Source organism: Poecilia formosa, unplaced genomic scaffold, assembly GCF_000485575.1.
Source record: "Poecilia formosa unplaced genomic scaffold, Poecilia_formosa-5.1.2 Scaffold335, whole genome shotgun sequence".
Taxonomy (NCBI): domain Eukaryota; kingdom Metazoa; phylum Chordata; class Actinopteri; order Cyprinodontiformes; family Poeciliidae; genus Poecilia; species Poecilia formosa.
Genome location: NW_006800274.1, coordinates 548,427 through 572,398, shown reverse-complemented (window position 1 = coordinate 572,398; position 23,972 = coordinate 548,427). Strand labels below are relative to the sequence as shown.

Below are 23,972 nucleotides of genomic sequence, written 5' to 3'. Positions count from 1 at the left end.
TTGGCTTATAGTTTTGATTTTTTTTTCTTACCCACCCTGTTTGTTTTACTACTGAATAGTTATTACTCAAATTCATTTCTTTACCTCATTTGTTTCCCTGGCAGGTGCATCTTAAAAAAGAAAAATCCTAAGGTTCAGTAAATTTTGCCACGCATTTCAGAAAGTGAAACTCATGTTGTGTTGATTAATTGCACGTGAAATGTATTAAGGCTTTATTTCATGTGATTTTGAAAATGGTTTACAGAAAATGAAAAAACAAAATGTAATGTCTCAGAAAATGTTAACCGTCTTGAAATGGAGACTATTAACTCAAAATACCTGCAAAGGTTTCCTGAGCTTTACAAGAAATAAAGGCTTGGAAATATATCGATCTTTATAAAGTTTCACTTTTAAAACGGGCAAATATTGAGCTTTTTAATCTTGTGGTTTTTATCTGTTCGTGTTTTGTGTTGGCAGGGTTTATTAACAGCTGCTTGTTACAGGTTTGGACTTTTTCCGACCGCTGTGTCCTAAAACCCTGAGCTCAAACAACAAAAGGCTTAGGCTGTGATTAAATCTTACACAATATGTGTGTGGGTGTTGAAATAAGCAATATTAAACCATAATAAGTCCTTATTCCCTGGGTATTTTTATCAACTTAATTATTTTACTTGTACTCTTACTGTTTTATCAGACCACATGCTTTGCATTGTCCTAATCCAGGAGTCAGCAACCTTTAACAAGCCAGACATTTTTTTCCTTCAGCTTCAACTAAATGTATGAGCTGCGAAACCTGTGAAAAAAAGCACAGATATGTAATTTTATAATCATTTCCCATCTGACCTGAACTGTAACTTTACAAGGTACACCATGTTGTTGTTGGATTTGACTTTTTTTTTTTTTTTTTTTACTCTGAACCACCTTAAGCATTTGTGGCATAGATTCAGTAATTAGTTGGAAACGTTCCTCATACAGACTTTTTTTTTTTTTTTTTTTACTCTGAACCACCTTAAGCATTTGTGGCATAGATTCAGTAATTAGTTGGAAACGTTCCTCATACAGACTCTGAACATCTATGATGTTCCGCCACATCCTGAAGGAGCTCTGCTCCTTATTCAAACTGGCTCTAAAAGTTTTTTAATCCAGCAGATTGAATCAAGATATTGACTCGCAGCATTCAAAAATAAAATAAAAAATGCTCGACATAGTTTGTTTTCGACCTGCAGGTTCTTGTTGAGCACCTTCTAATGTTTTATTTAAAATGTATATGAATCAAGTTTCCTTCCATACAAAACTCCATACTCGCTCACACCTGGATCCTCACCTTTTATTCACGGAGACGTTCCTACGGTTTGATACGAATCCACTGGAAGGTTAAAGATTTGTGTCTTCTGGTATCGGAACGTAAACGGAGCAGCACCAGTAAGAGTGAAAGTGTCCCAGTTGGAGTTTGGTCCTGAACAGGGTGAAGCATCTCAGGAGGGAGCTAATAATAGCTTCACACTGACTCTCCATCCACTCTGACGGAGCCTGAATGTCTGAATGAGGACAATGGAAAAAAAACGGATTCCTACATCCGTTCCCAAGTTACTCATGATGTGAAGCTGTTGTGTTTAATGGCCGCTGCAGGGAATATCTTTTTTTTTTAATCTTTTTTATTTTATTTGTTGTCTTGTATAGCTTTGGATGTTGATTTTATTCCTGTTACCATACAGATCATTTCACTGGCTTTGATCGACTTTCACCCTATATACCGCCACCTACTGGGCAGCCAGTACGAATTCACAAAAGGAAAAGATTCAATCCCCTGTGACTTGGCAGTCGCTGAGAAATATTTTATCCAGTTCTTTTAAGAGCAGAGTTGTCCAAAGTGAAACCCAAGGTAGATTTCTCCCCTCCTATTATGTTATTATGCACCTTCTACTTTATATTATTCAAAAGTAGTATAAATTTAGACGACAACTCTGGTGATTGATTCATATGAAGATGTCAAAGAAAACAAAATTAAAGTAAGATTGTTTGAGATGTTCAGTATTTATCTTTTATTAAATATGCTTCCAGCTATTTTTAATTTAATAGTAAGCACGGCCACAAATTTCCAGATTACTCATTGAGAAGCAGTCTGAGGCTCACAGATTCATGAAACCTGGCAAACTACAGCAAGGTCTTTAAGGAAAGAATGACCCAAATCCTGCTCTTCATCCTTAGAGTAGACTTTTTTTTTTTCTAGACCAAAAACAAAACTAGGAAACTGTTTCCCTTTTCCTTTTAACAAGGCAGCACTGTTTTTGTGTCAGATCTACAGGTACATTACACTACTTTTAATTTTAGGTCAGTAAAAAAAAAAAAAAAATGCTCTAAAATTGTTTTGGCATTGTCTTTGTGGAGAATATTTTGGGGTTTGTTCTCAAAATTGTTGCTATCCCTGGACCTTCCAGGACGTTTCACTTTTACGTCAACCGAATCTTGTTTTATTTGGACACCACTTTGTGTTCGCTTTGGTCAGCAGAGTTTTCACCTTCGAACTTTCCCACGGACGTCGTTTCTGTTGAGTGTCTTTGTTATTTTTGAAGCGTAACCTCTGACCTTAATTGAGATCTTCAGAGATGTCGGGTTGGGTTCTTTTGTGACCTCCGAGTTGATTCACTGGACTTTTCTTGGAGTAAATTTTAGCTGGTTGTGGGCTTTTTTTTTTTTTTTAACCCTTTACAGACAATCAATTGTTTCTATTCTGGTCTTGGACACGATCGGAGCTCGATGTGTTTCTCTTTTAGAGGTTTTGGCCTGCTACCTCTTGTCAGGTTCTGTGGTTCAACAACTCTGGCAGTAACCAGGCATAGGTGCAGCTAGTGAAACTAGAAACGAGAAAAGGCTGGTTGTAAATGGTTTTTGTCTTGTCTTTCTGTACTGAGTACCTTGTAATTAAAGCCGATAAGCTGGAAACCAGCTGAAGTCGTGGTGCAGCTGAAGTTTATCTCCGCCGTGTCTCTGTTTTCCTGGCTTTCTCCGTCTTTTCTTTCTCAGCCCAGCCTTTTCGAAGTCATGAATGATCAGACTCCAAATGAGGAGGAGGTACTCGGCGCAAAGAGTGTGTGTGAAAGACAAGGGAGGGAGGAGTGTGCGTGAAGGTGATCGTGGGGAAGGGGAGGAGGGGGATGTAGGAGGGTGCTGGAGTGTCGTCAGTGATCATCGTCACTGTGACTCACACAGAGACAAGAGCCAATAGCCTATTTTTCCTTCTCCTCCCGCATCCCTACTTTTTCCTTCCTCAGCCCTGGCACCAGCAGCAGGTCATTCTTCCTGCACACAGCTGAGGATCAACAGCAGCCTCCTCCTCTTCCTCACTCTCCTCTCTCTCCCTCTCTCACTCACACGCCTCTCAGTTGCAGCTGAGCACTAACAGAACCTCTCAAGAACACAAACACACACACACACACACACAAAGAAAACAGTAAGAGGATCGGGATGCGGATGTGTGTTTCCAGCGTGACGGCAGTTGCCTCCTGCCGTCGCGTCCAGGCTGCTTGGAAGCTCACCTTCCCCCTGCTTCTCCTCCTGCTGCTGCCGGGCAGAGGTGTCCAGGGTGTCCCCTCTCCTTTCCAGCTGGCTCCGGACACCCCCTCGCCGGCCGAGCCCAGCCCGACCCAACCCACACCTCGCCCGGACCCCTGCGAAGGCCGGCCCTGCCTCAACGGGGGGCTCTGTCTTGCCCTCCTGCCTCCGCTCAGGCTGGAGAGCAGCTGGGAGTACACATGCACCTGCAGCCAGGGCTTCACTGGACACAACTGTGAGGTATGAAGCCGCTAAGCTCTTCCTCTCCGCTTTGAGCTGCCTACGTGCCACGCAGTAGATTGTTACACACGTCCTGCTGTTTGCAAGTGTTTTTTTTCTTTCTTTTTCTTTTTTTTTCTTTTCCGTGGGAGCATGTGTGGTCATTGAGACATGGAGTCGAGTGCCGCGTTGCTGTGGAAACAGGGAGGAAGAGCAGCAGCAGAAAGATGCAAAAGGGAAACAGTGTGTGTGTGCGTGTGTGCGCGCGCGCGTTTGTTTGTAATACCTTGTGGGGACGATTTTCCTGACATATACTACGTTGTGGGGACCAATTGCTCCTTGTGGGGACCGGAGCCTGGTCCCCACAAGGGGAAACCCTGTTTTTGGGTCAGGGGTCAGATTTAGGGCTAAGGTATGAATTGAGTTTTGGTTAGGGTTAGGTATGTGATGGTTAGGGTTAGAAAAAGGGTAAAGGTAAGGTTTAGGCTGTAGAAATGAATGGAAGTCAATGGAAAGTCCCCACAAAGATAGCCACGCAAACATGTGTGTGTGTGTGTGTGTGTGTGTGTGTTTCAGAGAGAAAATATTACAGGATGTTTGGCAAACTAGAACCTATTGAGGAGTCAATGCCTTCTGTAAGAGGCTTTATGTTTACGGTTGCACAAAGTTACGTCAGATAAATCATGCATGCATGAATGTAATAACTCTTTGAGGAGCAGACGTCGAGGCCAAAGGGCCGCCTCTGAAGTGCATCTATCGATTTCCGGCTGGACAGTCGTGATTTAGATTAAATGCTGCCCTGCTAGAAAAAGATCAGGAGTGCCAAACAGGCCAAGTCTTATTGGTGTTAATCAATAAGCGTATATAATGCAAAAACAAATGCTGCATTATATTAATGGCCTTCAGTTTTTCATCAAAACACCCTGAAATGAGGCTCTGTTACTCTGTTGCACAGTGACACCGTGAATCAGGTCTCATATTTGTCTTAGCTTTCCTATATGTTCAAGGGCGCTGCGAAGCTCCGATGCAGACCTCTTTTATTCTGATTTAGCGCCTCATCGACGTTCTCATAAAGCCCGCTCCATTGCTCCCCCGACTGCGTGAGCTTTACTCGGGGCTTTTAGAGAGTTTGGCTGAGCGTCACTACAGCGCCGGGCTTCTGAGTCATGCTGGGCTGGGGTGAGCGAGAGCATCCGCCAGCAGCAAGGAGGGGAATAAATGAGGCTGCTGCAGCAGAGGGGAGGGAGAAGCCAAGGTGACTGGGTTTTAGCAGAATCATCCAACAGGTGGCAGATGAAACCCTCCCCCCCCTCCTCTGCTTGAGCTCTCTTCTTTACGTTTGCATACACAGACTTGATTTCTTTTTTTTTTCTGGTCAAAATTTTACAGATAGACTCAAACATGGTTTATTCCTACTGATTAAAATACCTCACTGTCCTGCTGGAAAGTTTTGGTCATCAATCTGTTGGTCTCTGCTAAAATTTAAGAGCTTGGTTCTTCTTTCTACCACTGGCAAAAACAAACAAACAAACAAACAAATAAACAAACAAACAAAACCCCTCAGCATGACGCTACCATCACCATGCTTCACGGTTCATATGATGTTCTTAGTTTTGAAAGGCTTGGCACCTGGCATTTTGCTCTCAGGACAGGCAAATCCAAAATTTGACATGACATTTTGAAAAAATACGACTTATACATTTAGACAAATATATACTTAAAGAAAAGAACTGAACTGTCATTTTATATCTACTTTCAGGATTTAAAATGAAAGTAAAAATAAAAAAAGATGGATTTTATTTTTTCTGTGATATGAAAACTGCGGAAAAAAAGAAAAGAAAAAGCAAATCTAAAAGCATTTTAACTTTTTCTCCTTGTGAAGAGAGTTAAAAACCTGCTTTTGTTGTTATATATCTATATTTAAAATCATTGTCTGGTTCTTTTAAATTTTTAGCCAAACTTATTACGAGTCATTGTAGAAGGTCCAAAAGCCACTTACAGCTCCCAAGCTGCAGGTTACAGACCACTGTTCTAGCAAATTTGTTATAATTGTATCCCTGAAGCTCAATCTTTATAAAATAATCCATGCGGTCTGTCCATATGTGCAGATGCAAATTTTACTCAAGCTCGGCTGTGTCAGTTGTAAAGCAGCGGATTATTTTTGGTCAGCACCCGTCCCCCTCTGTTCGTTTTACACTAACTTCAGTGTCGACGGCAGATTTTGTATTTTTGTGCTTTCCACAGCATGGCAGGTCTATACTTTATCTTTTTTTTTTTTTGAGCTGGTCCTTAAAATGCTTACCAATTTTCTTCCCTCTGTGGGTGAGCTGGATGGACACATCTGGGCTTTTTAACAGAACCACACATAAAAAAAAAAGAAAAAAAAAAGATTGGAATAGGCTGAAGCAGCAGCATTAGCATTACCTTAATGGCCAGAAGCTTGTGTCTGTACATTTTATTTTTTTTTTTTTATGCACTGGTCTCCCTTGTCAGGATTTATAAGCTTCTCTGTCTCAGTCATCCCTTGTCAGATCCTCTTGTTCTCAAGTCCTCCTTCCATGCCAGTTATTTTCCCTCTGTCTCCATTTCACTCTCTTTGGCTCTCCCTTTGTGCCTCCAGTCGGGAAGTTTTGTTCTTTTTTCAATAAGTAATCATCCTTGTTACCCTTCTGGTTGCTGTTTGGTCCTCTTCAAGCTTAGCATGTCTCGGGAAATCTAGTAAATATTAATGCAGGCGAATGCACATATTTGAGCCTGAATGTGTAATTTTGATCTGGAGTGGAATGAAGAAAATCCACAATAATTTTAAAATTGCGCATTAAAACAATGTTTATTATTAATTAGTTTGTTTCATAATCATTCCACGCCACTGATAAAGTGTTTCAAACGCTTCTTTGGGACATAAAACCAAGATGAAATTCCTACCAGTGACGAGTGAACGGCGACATGTCAGCAGCAATGTGTGTGTGTGTGTTCTTTGTGTGTGGTTCGCTTGTACAACTAAAACAGTTTGCTGGAGGGTCTTCGTGTCTTACCGCTTCTCAGAATAGAGCTGTTTACCTCTGCAGCCTGCTTTAATAAAACTTCTGAGGACAGTGACGTCCTGGCCTGAGGTCACACTGGACACCGTGTGCACCATGGGAATACTTTAAAGAGAGCCTCAACAGAGAGCAGCCATCAGCGCTCGAGCTGGACGCGAACATTTCTCTCCTGCTGCATAAATAACAACACCACTCTAGCTTAATGCCCCCTCATGCGCCACTGAAGCTCAGGTCTGGCACAAGCACTGAGTCGGGACTTAGGGGATTCATCGATTTTTGTCTCGCTCCACTTTTCGGTCCATCTCTTCACCATGGAAACTGGAGCGGCAGTCAGTTGGGGTTTAGTAGCCGACCTGAGTTTGAATCGCTCTGCTCTCTCCAGAAACACATTTGCTCCATGAGAGGAGGAGAAATCGTTGGGGGTGGGGTTGTGTGCTGATTTGTGTCAAACAGGAGGATGTGATCCTGAGCAAATATTGAAAATGAAGATGAAAAAGTCTGCAGGTTTCAGGAAACTTTGCAGCGTTATTAAACTTTTCTGGCTGCCGTCCCGGCTTTGTGACTTCCCTTCCTGCCTGGGCTTCACGCTGCAGAAATCATCAAAGCAGCCGCATGCAGACCCCGCCGCTGAGCACCAGGAGGGAAAACAAACCCACTCCCTTTGTTAAACTCGCTGCTTTTTTAATAACCGCCGGCACCGTTTTCTGGACGGCATCCCCTGAGCTGTCCGGTTGGAACTGACTGCCACTGGCCTTTCTCTGCATTATTAGCTCCTCAGCCTCTCAGTTATTCATTATTGAAGGGCCTGTTGTGCTCCCCTGATGGATTTGGTTGTTTCATTCTGCTGCACAGTGAAGTTGCTGCCATACGAAACAGCAATTTGTTCTACAACAAAAGGCTCTTGCTGGGTTTAAGCCACTCAGGTTTATGTAAGCAGCAGATCTTGGCAGAAGAACCGAATCTACATTTAGGGAAGCATTTTTTTTTTTTTCTGTTCTGACTGAATGCACTGAAAATGGTAGTTTGGCCACAGGAGTATAATCCTTCCTGAACACATCAGCTTCTGTGATGAGTTGGGACGCTTTAGGATCTTTCTGATAATCTTGATAGATTTTTAAGGCAAATTTTCTTTTCCATTACCTCGTTTCACTGAATCAGCCTCATATAAGAGCTACTTAATTTTACTGACCTGTGTTCTTTTATGTTTTTGGCTGAAACAAAATTACACCGACTATGAAAACACAGCAGGGTAATTAATGGGCTTTCACAAAGATCCTGCTGTCTTTCAACTCTAATGACCCTAAAGCAACGGCAGATGCTACGAAGCCGACGCAGATGATGATCGTCTTCAGAACTTTAACCGGTTTGATTTCTTTTTCATTAGATGATTTAAAAAGTGTATTCAGTTTGTATTAGCTTAAATAGCTACTGATTCACCAGTAGAGTGGCAGTGCACGAAGTCTAAACTCATACTATACTAGGTCAACATTGGTTTTTTTTTTTGTCTTTCTGACTTAGAAAGAATGTACATTTTTCTTCCCTCCTCCCTTTGTTGTTGATTGGGACGATGGTGATGGTACGGGCTGAGCTCCAGGCGCACGCATGGTGAAGTTAATGGGCAGAATTGGGCTGATTATAGATCTGTCTGCCTTGCTTCCAGCAGAAGCGAGCGATGCAGCAGGAGACGTCCTTGGGAGCTGAAAATGGCCTTTATGGGATGCATAAACCGGACCATAAGGGTTTTATAACAACTTGGCTCAAAATGGTCATTAAAGGTCTTTTATTATGAAGTCAGGCAATTTCTCTCAACCCTGCTCTTCTTCACAAACCTCCTCCATATGTTTTATTTTCTTGTTGTTGAAATTTTGCAGTTTGCCCAAATATTTTGCAACAACTATGTTCAGCTGAACACGCCTGAAGGAGGAGTTTGATTAACCTTTGAAAAAACAGACAAAACAAATAGGTAGTCAAAATAACATCACCCATATTAAATTATTTGATCTACAGGCGACCAACTAAATTTAGCCAGAGCTTGACTGATTTTGAAGTCCTGATGAATCTTTAATGAGCCATAATGCTTCTCGCTTTGATTTTTTTTTTTGGATGTTTCTTTTATTTTTATCTTTTGCAGTTTTGTGTAAAAACAGATTTGCTCTCTCTCTCTCAGTGAGCGATACAGCGTGCATATGGTTGGATAAACTTAAAATTAATAAAAGAGAAGAAAAAGACTCAAACATAAAATGCTTGCTTGGCTTTTCTCCCCAAGGTAACAAAATCTGCCTACCAGTTTCTTACACACTCACCAATTACCGTGGAGTCTCTACTTTGAATACATTATAACTAAAAGTCTTTAGCACATTTTATAATGCTGAGTTGCTCTAAATAAAAGCCGATAGTGAAAGTTTCGCTTCAGTTTTGTGCTGCATAACGTCTCCGTCTTAATCGCCATGTTCACGGAGTTAATTAACACTCAATGACATGCCGCTGAATCCATTATTGCTTGGGTAGAACAGATTTAAGCAGTCACGATCCCACCGTGAGACTCCGGTGCTTCAATCATTAATCTTTTAATGCAACATCTGATGTGCATTTTTCAGCACTTTTATGTTGCCGTGCAGCTGATGTTTGAGTCTGTTTTTTGTTTTTTTCTGTCTTTCACAGAACTCTTACGAACCATGAGTGGGATGATGTGACAAAGAAATCCACTGCCTATATTTCACGCTGCATAACAAAAAGGTTTTTTTTTCTTCTTTTTTTCCCCTCCGCTCTGTTTTGACGTTTTCTGTCGTTTTTGCCACTGGAGGGTTTCGTTGAGGGCTCAGAACATCCACAGAAACAGATAAAGCAGCTAAGCAGTGACACACTCCTATCCACACCAGATGTGTGTGAGTGTGGAGGTAAAGAGCATCACTTCCATGACGCCTCGATGTGTTTTGGAGGCTGCCACCCTCATCTTCGAGTCAATGGTGCTGGAAGATGTAACCTTTAAAAGTGTTGACCTGAACTGCAAAGACCTGCCCAATTAAAAAAAAAAAAAGTTTGTTTCTATATCAAAGCCATCTTTTTGGTTTTTGGTTGCAATTATCGGTAAGACTGGAATTGTAGTAAAATATATCTAAATAATTTTTAAATCTGCTGACACTGCAAGGTTGAGTTACAACTTCAAATCCAAACCAGATCAGTTCAGAAATATTTTATTAATCCAAAAGAGAAATTAAATCTATATTATCCATGTTTCTTCAAAGAGAGTGGTAGGATTGGTAGGTTGGTAGCGGCCGGTATTTTAGTGGATCTTCTGTGTGCAGTTGCAGCAGGACACAGATGCAGAAAGTCACTAGCGAAAGACATTCTGAAGGCTTAGCGAAAAAAGAAAACTTGCAGAGCTTGAACCACGATTAAGATAGCATGAACATGGACATGGAAACAGGCAGTGGAACGGAAGAATCCAGCTATGAATAATGAAAAACAGGAGCTTGAATACCGAGGCAAGGAAGAAAAGTGACAAAGGATCCAGCTGACCTAACGAAAGGAAATGCGGCACAGCCACGGCAGGAAGGAGGCAGGAAAACTGAGGGAGGAGACTAACACTTGATACAGATCTACAGATCCACAAACTAATAGAGAACAGGCCTGACAATAATCTAAAAAGATAGATTCAAATGTGCAAGGAACACAAGAATAAACTAAGAAGCTAAACGCAAAGGAATGGACTGACATGGCCGTTATGAACCCGAAGAAAGTAACAGAATATAATAATAAACACCAAAGGGTCGTGACAGAGTCTGAAGAAGCCTCTGACTGAAAGCACTGTTGAGCATAATCTTCATAAGAGTCTCATAAAGACGATGATGATCTTGAGATAGTTACCTTTCTCTCCATTTGAGCAAATTATTACTTTTCTTATAATCTTCCATCTATTCCAAGAGGTGCTTCCATCCCAGTTTTCAAAAGATCACAGATTGGCTGGATTTTGCTTTTTTGGTACATGACACATGGTATCTGTCATTGGTTAAAACTAAAAGTTAGCTCTTTTCTTTTAAGTTCTGCTAAAGTGTATTGTAATAATATCTGCCTCATCACTATCAAAGAATCAGATTCTTTCTCCTTCACCGTGAAGTGAATGTTGGCAGAAATGATCCAAGTTAAACCAAAAACATTTATTCTCCCCCAAAGTTCCTGTCTCTCTTTTCTGTATCAGGACTAAAGTCCTAATCAAGTCCATATTGTTCCTAATCAATATGGACTTGATTAGGAACAAGTCCATATTTCAGAGTTGTTGTTTTTTTTTTTCAGTTTTCACAAGTGTGTGAGTTATAATGCAGCGCGAAACTTTTCACCAAAGATTATTTTACTCACACACTGTAGCTGTTTTGAACAAGAAGCGTTAATTAGACCGCAGTGACATGAAGAAGACCTTCTCTCCCAAAGAGAGAACGTGTGTAACGAGGCTCCAGTACACACATCTCATTAAAGAAAGTCCCTCTGCTGACAGCACTCACAGAATAAACAAAGCCGTGTCCCGAAGCCCGTCGTGGCTGTCGGAAAACGTACGCTTGTGTATGTGGTGGTCAACTTTTTTTTTTTTCTCCCACGACCATCTTCTCCTCGGCAGCAGATGCAGCCTGAGCTACATCCAATTAAGCAGAGCTCAGAGCTCATCCAAGCCTTTGCTCTGTTTGATATACAAAGCCTGTGAGTCAGAAGCCCAGGGGCGTGTGTGGTTTTAGTTAAATCTATGCGGAAACATATTAAGGAGACTGAATACTGGAACATGTTACGCTCAGATTCCTCTTTCTAAAAATGTGGAAAGTCATTTTCTTCCTTCTTAATAATTACGTCCTAATTTGTGTTTGAAATTGGAGCAAAGCTTTTGTTTTCGAAATGATACCATTTCAAAGGTGTTCAGCGGGCGTCTTGGAGGTAGCCGGGTTACGATACATATTAAGGTGAATTCCTGAAGATTTCTTGTATGCATCGCTGGCATTGGCCGTAAAGAGAAAAAAAACGACAAAATGTGTAAAAGGTGAAGATTTTCCTCCTAAAATCAATGCATAAAAAGCTGACAAACAGCAGCCAAAGCTGCACAAATCACAAAGGAAAACACACTCCTCCATGTGGAGCAGATGGTTTGATAAATGCGGCAATATTACAGCTCTGTTTATAACCCCTGCCGATGGCTTTAATTTAGCAGCTACCCGTCAGCAGAGTGAACCCGCTTTGAGCTGTTATCACCGCCGGTCATGTTAATGTCTCCCTGTGTTTCGAGGCGGACTTTGTTGTCTTTGAACAGGGGAGTTTTTGGCCAAACTCGCCGGCCATTTCCATTTCACACATCACCTGGGCCTTTGATCAGGGGAGGCAGAACGGCAGATGAGAGGCCGGAGTGAGGGGTTAGAAACAGCAAACGCCGGCTTAAAAGGCAGCAACTGCCTTTGGTTTCTACTTTTACTGTATTCCTTAGAAATTGAAAACACTCGTAGAAATCTGTTCGTTCCTCTTTAGCCTATATCCGTTTTTTTCAGGCTTTATACTCAGACCAACGTATCTTTGAATGGATTTGAGTCGTTTCCACTATTTTTTAAGACCTTTTCAGATTGCGACAGTACAGCTTCTCCGATAGAACCATAGGTTTGTATGTAGTTCAGTGTAAAAATTAGTGATATCACAGTGCTGCAGTACTTGCTGTGATGGAAACCGTGCTTGTCTTTTATTTAATCCCCAATGAGACGATTCATCCGTGATCTACCACTTATCCTATAAAAAGGCACCACTCTCCCTGTAACACCATTACAGGGAGGGTGGTGCCTGTTTCCAGTGGTCATTGGGCGAGAGGCATGGAAACCCTGGGCATTGCACCCAATGACACTGTTATTTATACAAATAAACTTCAAAGAAGAGCCAAATTTACAGGAAATAGTTTTCTAATGTGATTATTGGAAGACAGAAACAGATTTATCGCACTGTTCTTATTGTCAATATAAACTGGTATGAACTAAAACTAGGTCGGGAGAATTAATCATCATCATCGTCAAGGTTATTTGTAGAGCTCGCAGCACAGCGAGGCAATTCAAAGTGTTTTACAAGATATAGACACAACGCATTTAGTGATTTATAAACTAACAGAAGTACACTGAAATCTATTTTCTGAGCTACAGGAAGCGAGTGTAAAGACTTTCAAACTGGGGTTATGTGCTCCATCTTCCTGGTTTTAGTGAGAGCAGGAGGAGCAGCGTTCTGGGTCAGCTGCAGATAAACACATGAATGAGTTTCTCTTTGGACATTAGTCCTTTAATCCTGGAAATGTTCTTCAGGAGATAGAAGTCTGACTTTATAACTGTCTTTATATGAGTCTGTATGTTCAGATCTGAGTCCATCACTACACGCAGTGTTTTTCGGGCTTGTTTCTATCTGTGATTACTGAAGCTGAGCGTTGACTCTTCATCGCTCTCGTCCAAAAATTTCTTCAGTTTTGTTTGAGAAAGTTATGGCTGAGCAGAAGCACTGAAGTGTGTGGATGACACGTTAATTTGTTCTGTGCTTCTGCTCAGCGCTTGAATGGATTCATAGTCGCCTGCTGACATTATCATGTACAGCTTTGTATCATGTGCATCGCCACAGTAACTCAGTTCAGTTCAGTATCTTTGTTGTCCGCCAAGGAGGGGGAGTTTGTTTTGCAGCCAGGCAGTTCAAACTTATAAAAACAACATAAAAACTCCACATTCTCTCCTCTGTGATATTATTGCTTGTTATAATCTGAGCTAACACTAGAAATACGCCAAGCCTAGATTTTAACACAGATAAAACAGGCACAAAGTAAAATATGAACAACTGGACCGAAGAGGAACGGGGAACAAAACCAGTAAAAGGCACAAAAGAAGCAGCTAGTTTTCCAACAAGGCAAAAAAAAAAATTAAAAAAAATCCCTTGAGACTGGACAGAAGCAGCACAAAGGCAGCAATAATGAAACCAATACCTGCTTTAAGAAATAAACAAAATCTGGGCAGAGGATGAAAACACATGCAACGTAAAATCCCAGGAATCGGGACAAATCTCACTGTTCACTTAACAACATTAATAAATCACCTAAAAACACCTCCCAGTTTTATGTAACTTATTCACCAAAAACGTTTTTTCACCATGAAAACTCATAAATGATACAAATCAGTTAGACTGCGATCATGCTTCGTTTGCTGCTTTTAACAGACTGATAATTTGCTGCTGACAGATCTGCAGCTCTGAGCGCAAACGGAGCTCCAACCTCTCCACCACAGACTCTTTCATTTGTCTGGAGTCGAGGAGAAACCAGCCTGCAACGTTTCCTTCAGTGGAGCTTATTTACAGTCTTTATTCCTGTCCGCTCTCATTACAATGTTTAATGTATGAAGCAAGTTGGTTCGTCATTAACTCCGCGGCTGATGGCTATGCCGATAACTTCTGATGCCTAATCTTCTCGCAGCATCCTTATGATGATTGGTGTCATCGTCATGCGAATGTCTGAATTTAAGTGTTTGGCGAACATGAAAGGTTGAGTACAGAAAACAGGCGTTTGAGATCAGTGCCGATGTCTGATTCAATCACTGTGAAAAAAAAAGAAAAAACAACAACAATAAGTTAACAGCTTCTGGCAACTGTCAGCTGCAGATGGTGAGAGTTTGACAGATATGTCACTTAGCTCTGTCTCGGCTCGAGCAAAACAGACGGAAAATAGCATCATTCCTCCTGAGAACCCGGCCGAGATGAGAACAGTGTCAAGGAGAATAAATAATTTGACAATGAGGGGTGTCAGCCCACTTCTTTCTTGCCTTAGGTTTTTCGTTAAAGCAAACCAATAACATTACTTTGAAACAGTCGGCTCAACATGTGTATAGATGACTCTTCAATAGGTAATGTATTATTTGACAGAGAAAAAAAAACACAGTTCAGAGCTCTGATTCAAATTGTAGATCGTGGGGGCTGAGTCAAGTCGTCGTCTCCCGTTCCTTCTTAATGACATCGACTCGGTAACAGATGCACGATTGTCCTCCCACCAGACACTCGTAAGTCAGCAGCCAGCTTTATTTGACAATATGCTCCTTAATAGAGGCCAGCTGGGATGCAAGGCAGCGTGGCGTGATGTATGCACGTCCTTGTGCGCATCGTAAACATCACGTCTCAGTTGCTGATAGTAAATAACAGATTAATCCAAAGAAGTCCTGCAGACAAACACAGCGTGAAGGGCTTTAACCAACTGGGTGTTGCACACTGAAATAAGCTCCCATTAACGGCTGGGTTGGTCTTTGAGCTGGAAGGTTTCTATAGATGGATCGCTGATTGCTTTTCAAAACCCAAAATGTACAAGAATGAGCCAGCATTGAATGAAAAGACAAGAACAGGGTGAAGTTCTGATTGTTTTCTGCCTTTCTTTGATGTCGAAGTTGATATTAAGTGACTGTATCTTCTCCAAATCAGAGGCGATGCCTTGTATTCAACTTGTGGCAGTGGTCAGATTTCAAGTGGTTTCCTGCATGCTTCACATGGGTAGGCATGTGTATGATAGTGAAATTGCAAATCAACATTCACTGACTATTCAGTGAAAGTCATCAGGATCTGAAGAGATGGGCCAAATCTGATGACTGATGACGAACAACCTTCAATATTTTTGATATATTCTGCTCAGTTTTTCAGATTTCTTACCTTTAGTGAACGTTGTGCTACGTCCAGTTTGTTTTTGATACTTAAAATACACATTTAAATATGTAATTTTCCCAAATTGTTGTCTTATATTGTATCCGTGATGTTGTTAAATTTATTGGCAATATGTCGCTTTTATAATAGTTGCAATTGAAGAGATACCTATTATGTAAATTTCTATTTGAACTAAAGTCCGACTTCCTCTTTCCTCAGACTCTTAACTTAGCGCTGAGCCTGTAATTACACGCTTTAAGCTCACTGCCACAGCGTTGGAATCGGTTTATCTGCCCCCCACTGGTGTCATTGATTACCACTTAGATGCTCTTATATATATATATATATATAGTCCTAATTTTTCCGTCTCTTGTAACAGAAACACAGTTTGGAAAATAATGTCAGCCTCTTAGTGCTTCAGCTCAAATAACTTCATCCTGCCTATTAGCCACATCCTGTCCGCTCTTATCTAGACCTGGCTCCATTTAACAATAATAATAATAATAATAATAATAATAAAAACCTTTATAAGTGCTGTCAGCTCACAGCTTCCTTCCTGTCACCATCTGAACACGTGTCTTGTAGGCTTGTTTTTCAGATCCCTGTCAGATGCTCCGAAACATTTCCTCCCTCCTCGGTGACGGGGCTGGTGGGGGCACAGAGTGATGATACATGTCCGGGGTGGCCTCCTACCGCGAGGCCCACTTTCTACACCGTCGTTTCCGCTGTTACTCAGTGTGGGTTTCTATGGCAACAGGCAAAGATGAAAGGAGCATGAACAGATCAACAGGTGGAGATGGACGTAACATGCTTCCCCCCCCCCGCTCCCTACAAACATCGCTGCTGTTAAAAGTCCGGAAAAGCGACTGCTGATCGTTCAGGTTTAAATCAGGACAATAAGATCAGAACATTCCTCATTCGACTCCCAAGTGACTCATTCCCATTTTTGGCGCCAGGATGAGCTTCGGATCCAGTTTTAGCCTGACTTGAAAGAAAAGGGATTTTAGTTATTTTAAAGCACACTGCAAACCTGCTTAAAACAAAACCATTAAAAAAAAAAAAAGACCTGAAAATCAGAACAACAAACGCCTGAAGCCTCTCTTCTGAAGCCAGAAAAATATGGCTTTTCAAGCCAGCACCGGTTTAATCATGTCAGCGGTAGGTGCCACTTTTTTAATACTGAGCGTTGTGTGTATGTAGGTCAGGGTGAGAAGTGTATTTGTAGATCGCAGCATGAAATGACATCCATCTGGAGCAGCTGTGGCCAGATAGAGGAGCGGTTTTATGTTGTGCATTTAAAAAAAAAACTGGGCACATTTCAATTCAGATCTGAAATGCTCAAATTGTGACATGTAGCACCTCTTAACCACGGCCAGTAACGACGGTTTGTTCTGTGGCTGATGATGAAACAATGTGTCATCCAAAAAGGCTGCCTGAAAAGCAGGAGTTGTGTTTCTATTCACATTCAAGTCATGCGTGCTGCAAAGCGGAGATGGAATCAGGTTTGGGAGCACAGGATAGGTAGCGAAATGAGGGGAAAAAAGAGAGAAAATGCTGTGGAAGCAGCTGGTAATGCACAGTTCAAAAGTAAAATGCGTCCACAGTTAGTGAGCAACTCACTGTGGATGTGCAGGGAGACGCAATCTTTCAAGTTTCTTCCTGCAAACACAAAATCCTTCTGCAGTTGAGTCAGAATCGAGGTAAACTCATTGTCATAGGCAAAGTGAAATTTAACGAAAGAAAATAAGGAGAGAATAAAAAAAAAACACCAGGAACATCAGAGCCTACAAAGCATCTACTAAAATTGTCACACAATCTGACGAAATCTTATAAAACGGAGCATCCATCCATTACCTGTACCTGCACATTCGTTGTGTCCTAAAAGTGAGAGGCAGGTAAACTCTGAACAGGTTGAGTACCAGGAGAGAACGCAAACACGTCTAACCAAACGATCTCTAAATCAGCTCCTATAAAACAGTTAAAGTCAACCAGAACATGGATTAAACCTACAGCCGTTGCTTTTTTGAAGGGGCAAATAAAGACATCAAGATTAAACATAGGCAGGTTTCAGCACTTAGCAGATGAGTTATGACATTTTTAACACAAATTTATAATGAATCGTCTTCAACATCTTTGCTTCGAGCAGAACAAGCAGAGTTTTGTAAGGTTTTAGCAATTCAGTGGCTCTGAATTCTTGTGCATAAAAGTTTGAGGAGGCCTAATCTCAAGGCAGATTCTCAAAAAAAAAAGTATTTCACTCTGTATTAGCGTCTGATTGAAGACTGATCCAGTTTTGCTCCTCCGAAAAACACGCGGCAGACTCAAACTGACACAAAGCTCATTTTAAAGTCACAGCTAATGAAGAGTAGCTGAGGAGTGTTTTTCACTGGAGGGTTTGCTCTTGCATGCAGACGCTACGCTAAGTGTGGCGTGAAAAAGCTGCCTGCATGCGGAGGGGGGGAATGGAGTCCCAAACAAAAATCCTCGTCTATCTGTTGGTGCATCTGAAGGGCTTTAGATGATCTCACAGAAAGCATGACAGGCTCTTGATCCATTTTATTCCTCGCCTGATTGAATAAGGAGCCAGACTCAGGCCTAAATATGAGACGCCAGAGTCCCTCCGCTGCCTCGGTGGAAGAAGAGCCTTGCGGCATTGCTGCCACTTAGTATTCACCCCTCTTCCCCTTGCGGCCGCTTGGTCTCATTTTGTTGTATTAATCCTCATCACTCACTCTAACTGTTTTGGCAGAAGGCAAAGTTGAGGGGTGATTAACTTTTGAGGGCTGGTGTCGGTTTATTATGGCACCTCATTGAAGATAATTTACATAGAGAACCTGGTGGACCAGCAGTCGGCATCAACCAGCTGTCAGTCGCCTTCCGAATGGCAGAAGAGAGCGACTCGCGACGCCTGGCGCGAAGAGAAAGATTTGTTGCGATGTAAGATATATTCTTTAAATTAAAATTCATGAGCATGGAGGACAGCTTTACCTCGTTAGCTTGTCTCCTTTCCATCCCATCTCTACTCCGCCGCTGCATTTGCATCTGCTTTAATGCGTCGAGGCGAGGTTGAGGTGCTTGACCGTGATCCTGTGGACGTCGCGGATCCGGATTTTAAAAGGCGAGCTGCTCTTTGAAGCCACAGGGCCAGAAAACCGTGGGGAAGTCAGTGAGACAGGGAGGGATGGCGGACACTTTGATGTGCAGAAATAGATAACATTAAAGAGCGACTGGGAGAGAGGGGAAGAAAAAAAACACACACTGGCCTCAGCGTCATCTCTAGTTATCGACGGCGAAACAGCTTGGATGAACATTTTGAACGTTTTGGGTTGGTGAAAGTGCAGAGAGGCTTTTTATATAAGTTTTTATTTTTCTGCACAGTTTTTAATTGTATTGTTTCAGAAAGTTCACTTTGATTTTACTTCTTTGCAGCCGATCCAGCTGACACTACTGCAGCTGGATCGGCTGCAAACAAATACGCTTTTAGTAGTCATTGCTTTTTATTTACACGTGACTCAATGCAATTATGTAGGTATGCACTAAATAAATAAACCATGCACTAATTCAAAGCTGATTTCTGTATATAGGCAACACTCTGAGGCAAAGTTTTTAAGGAGCAAGAGGGAACCCTGAAAGATAACGTGTTTTTTTTTTTTTTTTTAATAATCACATTCGTCTTATCTCATTTACCGCCGATGATGTTTATGATTTTAGTCATTTCACACAGCGGAGCCGACGCCACGTGCCCCAAATCTGAGTTTAACGTCAGAGCCGAAATGGCGCGAGAGCCGAAACCTAGTTAGGTACAGGACGAACTTCACTGGCTGAGACTGCAGAGTCATGCCATCTCAGCCAGTTTAAACACATATAAATGAAGATGTGCACTGCTGCACAGTCCATTCTGCTAAGAGGAGGAAAGCGGTGTTTACGTAAGGAGATCGATGCTGCTAAATTGCTGCATTGACAGTTCTTGCTGTCGAAGCCGAGGAACCGAGTCTGTGCAGGTTCTGCTCAGGTATCAGTGGAACTGGCCGAGCCCAGAAAGAAGCAAACCAGGACACCGTGTGAGCTTTTGAGTTTATTTAGGCTGAACAAAATAATTAATACAGTTTCTTCTTCTTTGAGCAGAAGTACATCCATCCATCCATCCATCCATCCATCCATCCATTTTCCTTCACCCTTGTCCCTCAGTGGGGTCGGGAGGGGTGCTGGTGCCTATCTCCAGCTCACGTTCCGGGCGAGAGGCGGGGTACACCCTGGACAGGTCGCCAGTCTGTCGCAGAGCAGAAGTACATCATATCTTTATCAGTAACTTTAAAAAAAAAAATAAAAAAAAAAGAAAAGCTTTTATCTTTTTAAAACAGGCACCATCAGCAGGAGCAATGACTTGTTTTCCACATCGGGCTGTTTAAAATGTAGGAAGGTTTGTCTGTGCTTCAGTTATTTATTAGTAATAGACCGTAAAAGAAATATAGTCAAAATAAGGAACCTTAACATGTTTAACAAAAAAAAAAAAGATGGTTTAGTTATGACGACTGTTAAAAAGTGAGTAAAATGATCCTTGTGATCACTGAGACGACGCTCCGGAAGACAGACAGCCGAGCGATAAGCCGGCTCATGGGGGAGTTTCATGCTGAATTGCTTTTTGACTGACGGGTGAGTGAAATACTAGCACATTTATCGCTTACTGACAAATCGTTGATGTTTTTGTTTGGAGGCTCGAATCACTGCGTTTCACATTTTGTTTCCTTTATCCTGTTGAAGAGATGGGCCAAACAACACATTTTCATCGCTGATTTAGGACCGTTTCTTCTACTGTCCCTTTTATTCAGACGATTGAAGACTTGTTCAGGTCGTGGCCCCCAATTTCTAAGGTTTGGAAAGTATTTGGGGTTATTGGTCTTGGGACAAAATAAATGGAAGCCAACAAAGTCTTTATATGGTCAGAAAAACAAACATGAAGCTCATAATCAGTCTGTTGCACTAAAAGAAAAAAAAAACCTGTAGAATGAACCCAAATATTAAGTAATATTGAGCTTGACTCTTTTGAATCTCTGTGATATGCTCATGCAAGCAAGAAGAGAGATTCACTTGCTTTCACTCTCGAAATAAATGATCTAAAATCCATCAACTCATCTTTTGATTGCAGCACCTTGTTTGTGTAGTTTGGCCACCCAAATTCAGGTAGGCAGGCAGCCAGAGTATTTTGCAAAGTTTCTGCATTTATGTTCATTTTTGAAGCTTCAGATACTCAACAACATGACAGGAGAAGTGTTGTAATACAGAGTCTTGGACTTGTCTTTAAAAAAACAACAAACAATTGTCTTGCTACCAAAGACCATAAACTAATCACCCACTGCTTTGCCAAGAGTGAAAATATTAAAGTCGCATTGTGACGCGAGAAATTTCATACAGACACTTAATGCAGCCTGCAGTCATAGCAACGCATCACTTAGTGTCTTATTTCTTTTCTGGACGTGAACGTATGACTCACTTGTTTGTAGTACTCAGTTATTTCTTCAGAGGAACATTTGTAAGCCCAGGGAGGGTCCGAGGAGGAAGATACTTCACTTGTCTTCAAAGCTTTTGCGTCTCGTTTGATCTACGTTACGTTGCTGGTTCTTCTTTTCCACGTTTCTGCTTTCACTGCCTCAGCAGAACACGAGCGCAAACAACGGGCGTTGTGCTTTACATACAACACAAATGAATTAATTACACGCTGGCAGCAATGTTAAGTGCTCGAGCGTGGGGATCTTCTCACGGTGAAGGTTATCACGTCAACTCCAAGGGATCAAACTTCACGAGTGAAAATAAAAAAAAAAAAGAAAGGAAGAATGACTCTTTTGAAGAATGATTTCCAAGCATTATTTTGTCACTTGTCATGAATTAAATATTTTGTTTGAGCTGAATTGCTGCCGCTCATTATGCGCCGCACATTTTGAGTCGAGAATCTCTGCTGGCTATATAAAAGTTTAATTTGCTTCATTCAGCTAATTGCTGTGTGATTGATTATATAATTACTCTGTGTTTGTTCCCTGGTTGTTCTACTCACACGGTGGAGGTTGTAATTCCCTGAATGTGGCAGTGCGGTGCTATTCCCAGTTGTCATTTCAGTGTTGCATGCGTGTGTGTGTGTGCGTGGGTATGTGTGTGTGTGTGTGTGTGTAGAGTACATAACTTGTACGCTGCATGGTTGTATTTTCTTCCTCTGCTTCATGTTTCCTGATATTTGCTCTGCTCCTCTGAGATCCCACAATGCGCAGTGGTGCTCCAGTTTCTGCTTTCTGAATTCAGCAAGCGGCAACTGCCTCGAAAAGCAAAACAAAACAGAAAAAAAGAAAAAGGACTCGTCCAGCCTGAAAAAGAAGACGGATCTAGATCAGGCCCCATCAATTTTTAACGACACTTCTCATCAGTAAAACATGAAAGACAAGACTCGTGTAGACTCGTCACATGGCGCTCAGGTTCCTCTGAGTCGGATTGCCGTGACTTGAATCGGGTTTACCACCTGAAAGCAGATCCTCTCACTATCAGAAAACATATGAATGGAAATGCTTTTGTATTCTTCTGCCTCTTTTTTTTTCCACCATCCGACTTTTGCACATCTTGTTTTAGATGCATGTCTCAGTTGAGTCTGCATGTAATTAGCTGAACGATCTGGCCATTAGAGCAACCCCCCGCTGTCTTATCTTGCTCAAATGAGCCGCACTTTGCAGCAGGAAGACGACAGCTAAAGGGGTGAAATGGAGCAGTGCACCATAATTCCCAAAGGTCACAGAGTTTGAGGCTGATGGGCTCCTTGATGTTAAATTTCACATTTATACCCATAAAAGCAACATTTAAAAGACAACATATGTCAGTGATAGATCTACAAAACGATTCACTTTCTGCAGCGTTTAATTTAATTATCCTCCTGTTACAATATTTTACTGCTGTGAGATTTTTTGTCTACTGCAATATTTCATTGCTTTGACTCTGATCAGACAATGGACAACCTATTTCAGTTTAATTGTTGCTTGCGTTAATTTGCTTACTCGTTTTTTCTTGCTTGGTTTCACTCCCATTTCTTCGTTTTGCATTTTGAAGCTCTCATTGGATCCTCCTTAAGAGCCAACAGTGAAAAATGTGAATTCTTGTCATTTTGCAACTGGTTTTAAAATTTTTGGTCAGGATTGTGGAAACTTGCTCCGAGAAGATCATTTCATAAAGTGGTCAAGTAATGCTTTTGGTTCACTGTAATGATGCTCCAAAGGACATTTTGTGTCCATGTTTTCAACTTCTCACTAAATCTGAGAAGTTATTGACTTTGACAGCATGTCAGTAAACACTGACTTACACCTGTGAGGATGAAAGAGAATGATGCTCAGTTTAATTATTTGTTTTTGCAAATAAAAACCTGAAAATCGTAGCATGAATGTGTAGTTCCCCCAAGTCTTATGCTACAGACTTTGTAGAAATATCGTTCACTACACACACACAGTTGCAGATATTTAAGGTGCGTCCCTCCTAGATCCAGAAACAGAAAAATCTTTTCCATATCTTAGTAAAACAACTCAAGCTCAGTCAGTTTGGTTTGTGAGTGTGTCTAAGTAGCAGCTTGCGAGTTTGCCACAGTTTCTCTACTTTGACTTTAACAGATAAATATACTTCAATAAAAACTATTCCATGTTTGGCTCCATGTTTGGGGTCTTTGCAGTCTTTCACTGGTTTTTACACATGATTGCCCTTTATTTATCTCCATCCATCTGCACATTGACTCTGACCAGCTCTGCTTGTTTAGAACTTTTATATGATTTGGTACCAAAAGTTTCGAGATCGGACAGTGTTGACGCACTTCTCAGAATCACTGGAGCCTGTTTCAGATGCACACCTTGAAGGTAAGACCAGAGCAGACTGACTCCATATTAGAAAAACAAAGATGCACTGGACAGAAGAAAACATCTAAAACCACGTCCTGATCACCTTTTTATCATCTGCTCACCTTTGCTTGTTATGCCCAGAAACAGCATCATTTTTTTTGGATAACATTTTAAATGTAGATGTGAGGATTTGAGGTTTTCTTTGTGTTTAGGTTTCTGTGTTCCGATGTGTCTCTTCTTCTTTTTTTATGGCGGTTGGCAAGCAACTTACTGATGTGCATTACCGCCATCTACTGGACTGGAGTGTGGATCGGGATGCTACTCTATGGAGTCTCTGTGTTGTCCCGTCTGTCCATTGATTAGTTGCACCTGTTACTTGTTTCCCCTGATTGTCTCCCTGTCTTTTTAAACCCATTTGTGTTCCTTGGGTCCTTGTCAAGTCAAGCCAAGCCTGTTGTCAGATGTCTATCAAGTTACCAGTTGCTATCAGTATTGAGCCATTCGCCTTCCGCTCATCCTGTGCTGCCTGGATTTTGGACTTTGTATTTCAGTGATTCTTGAGAATAGGGACAAAATGGGTTTTAATTTTCCCATATTTTTTTTTTATTATTTCTCAACCTTATGTATGCAAATATGACAAATAATGTTTAGAAAATATGAA

General features: G+C 41.4%; 1 protein-coding gene across 1 annotated transcript in view; it reads left to right on the top strand.

Moving 5' to 3' along the window:
- Positions 1 to 3,200: 3,200 nt before the first annotated feature.
- Positions 3,201 to 23,972, top strand: part of dner (delta/notch-like EGF repeat containing) — a 46,628-nt gene continuing 25,856 nt past the window's right edge. The window contains exon 1 of the mRNA XM_007573625.2: positions 3,201 to 3,771. Within this exon, the coding sequence (XP_007573687.1) occupies positions 3,445 to 3,771 (327 nt within the window). The 5' untranslated portion in view covers positions 3,201 to 3,444. The remainder of the gene's footprint in view (positions 3,772 to 23,972) is intronic.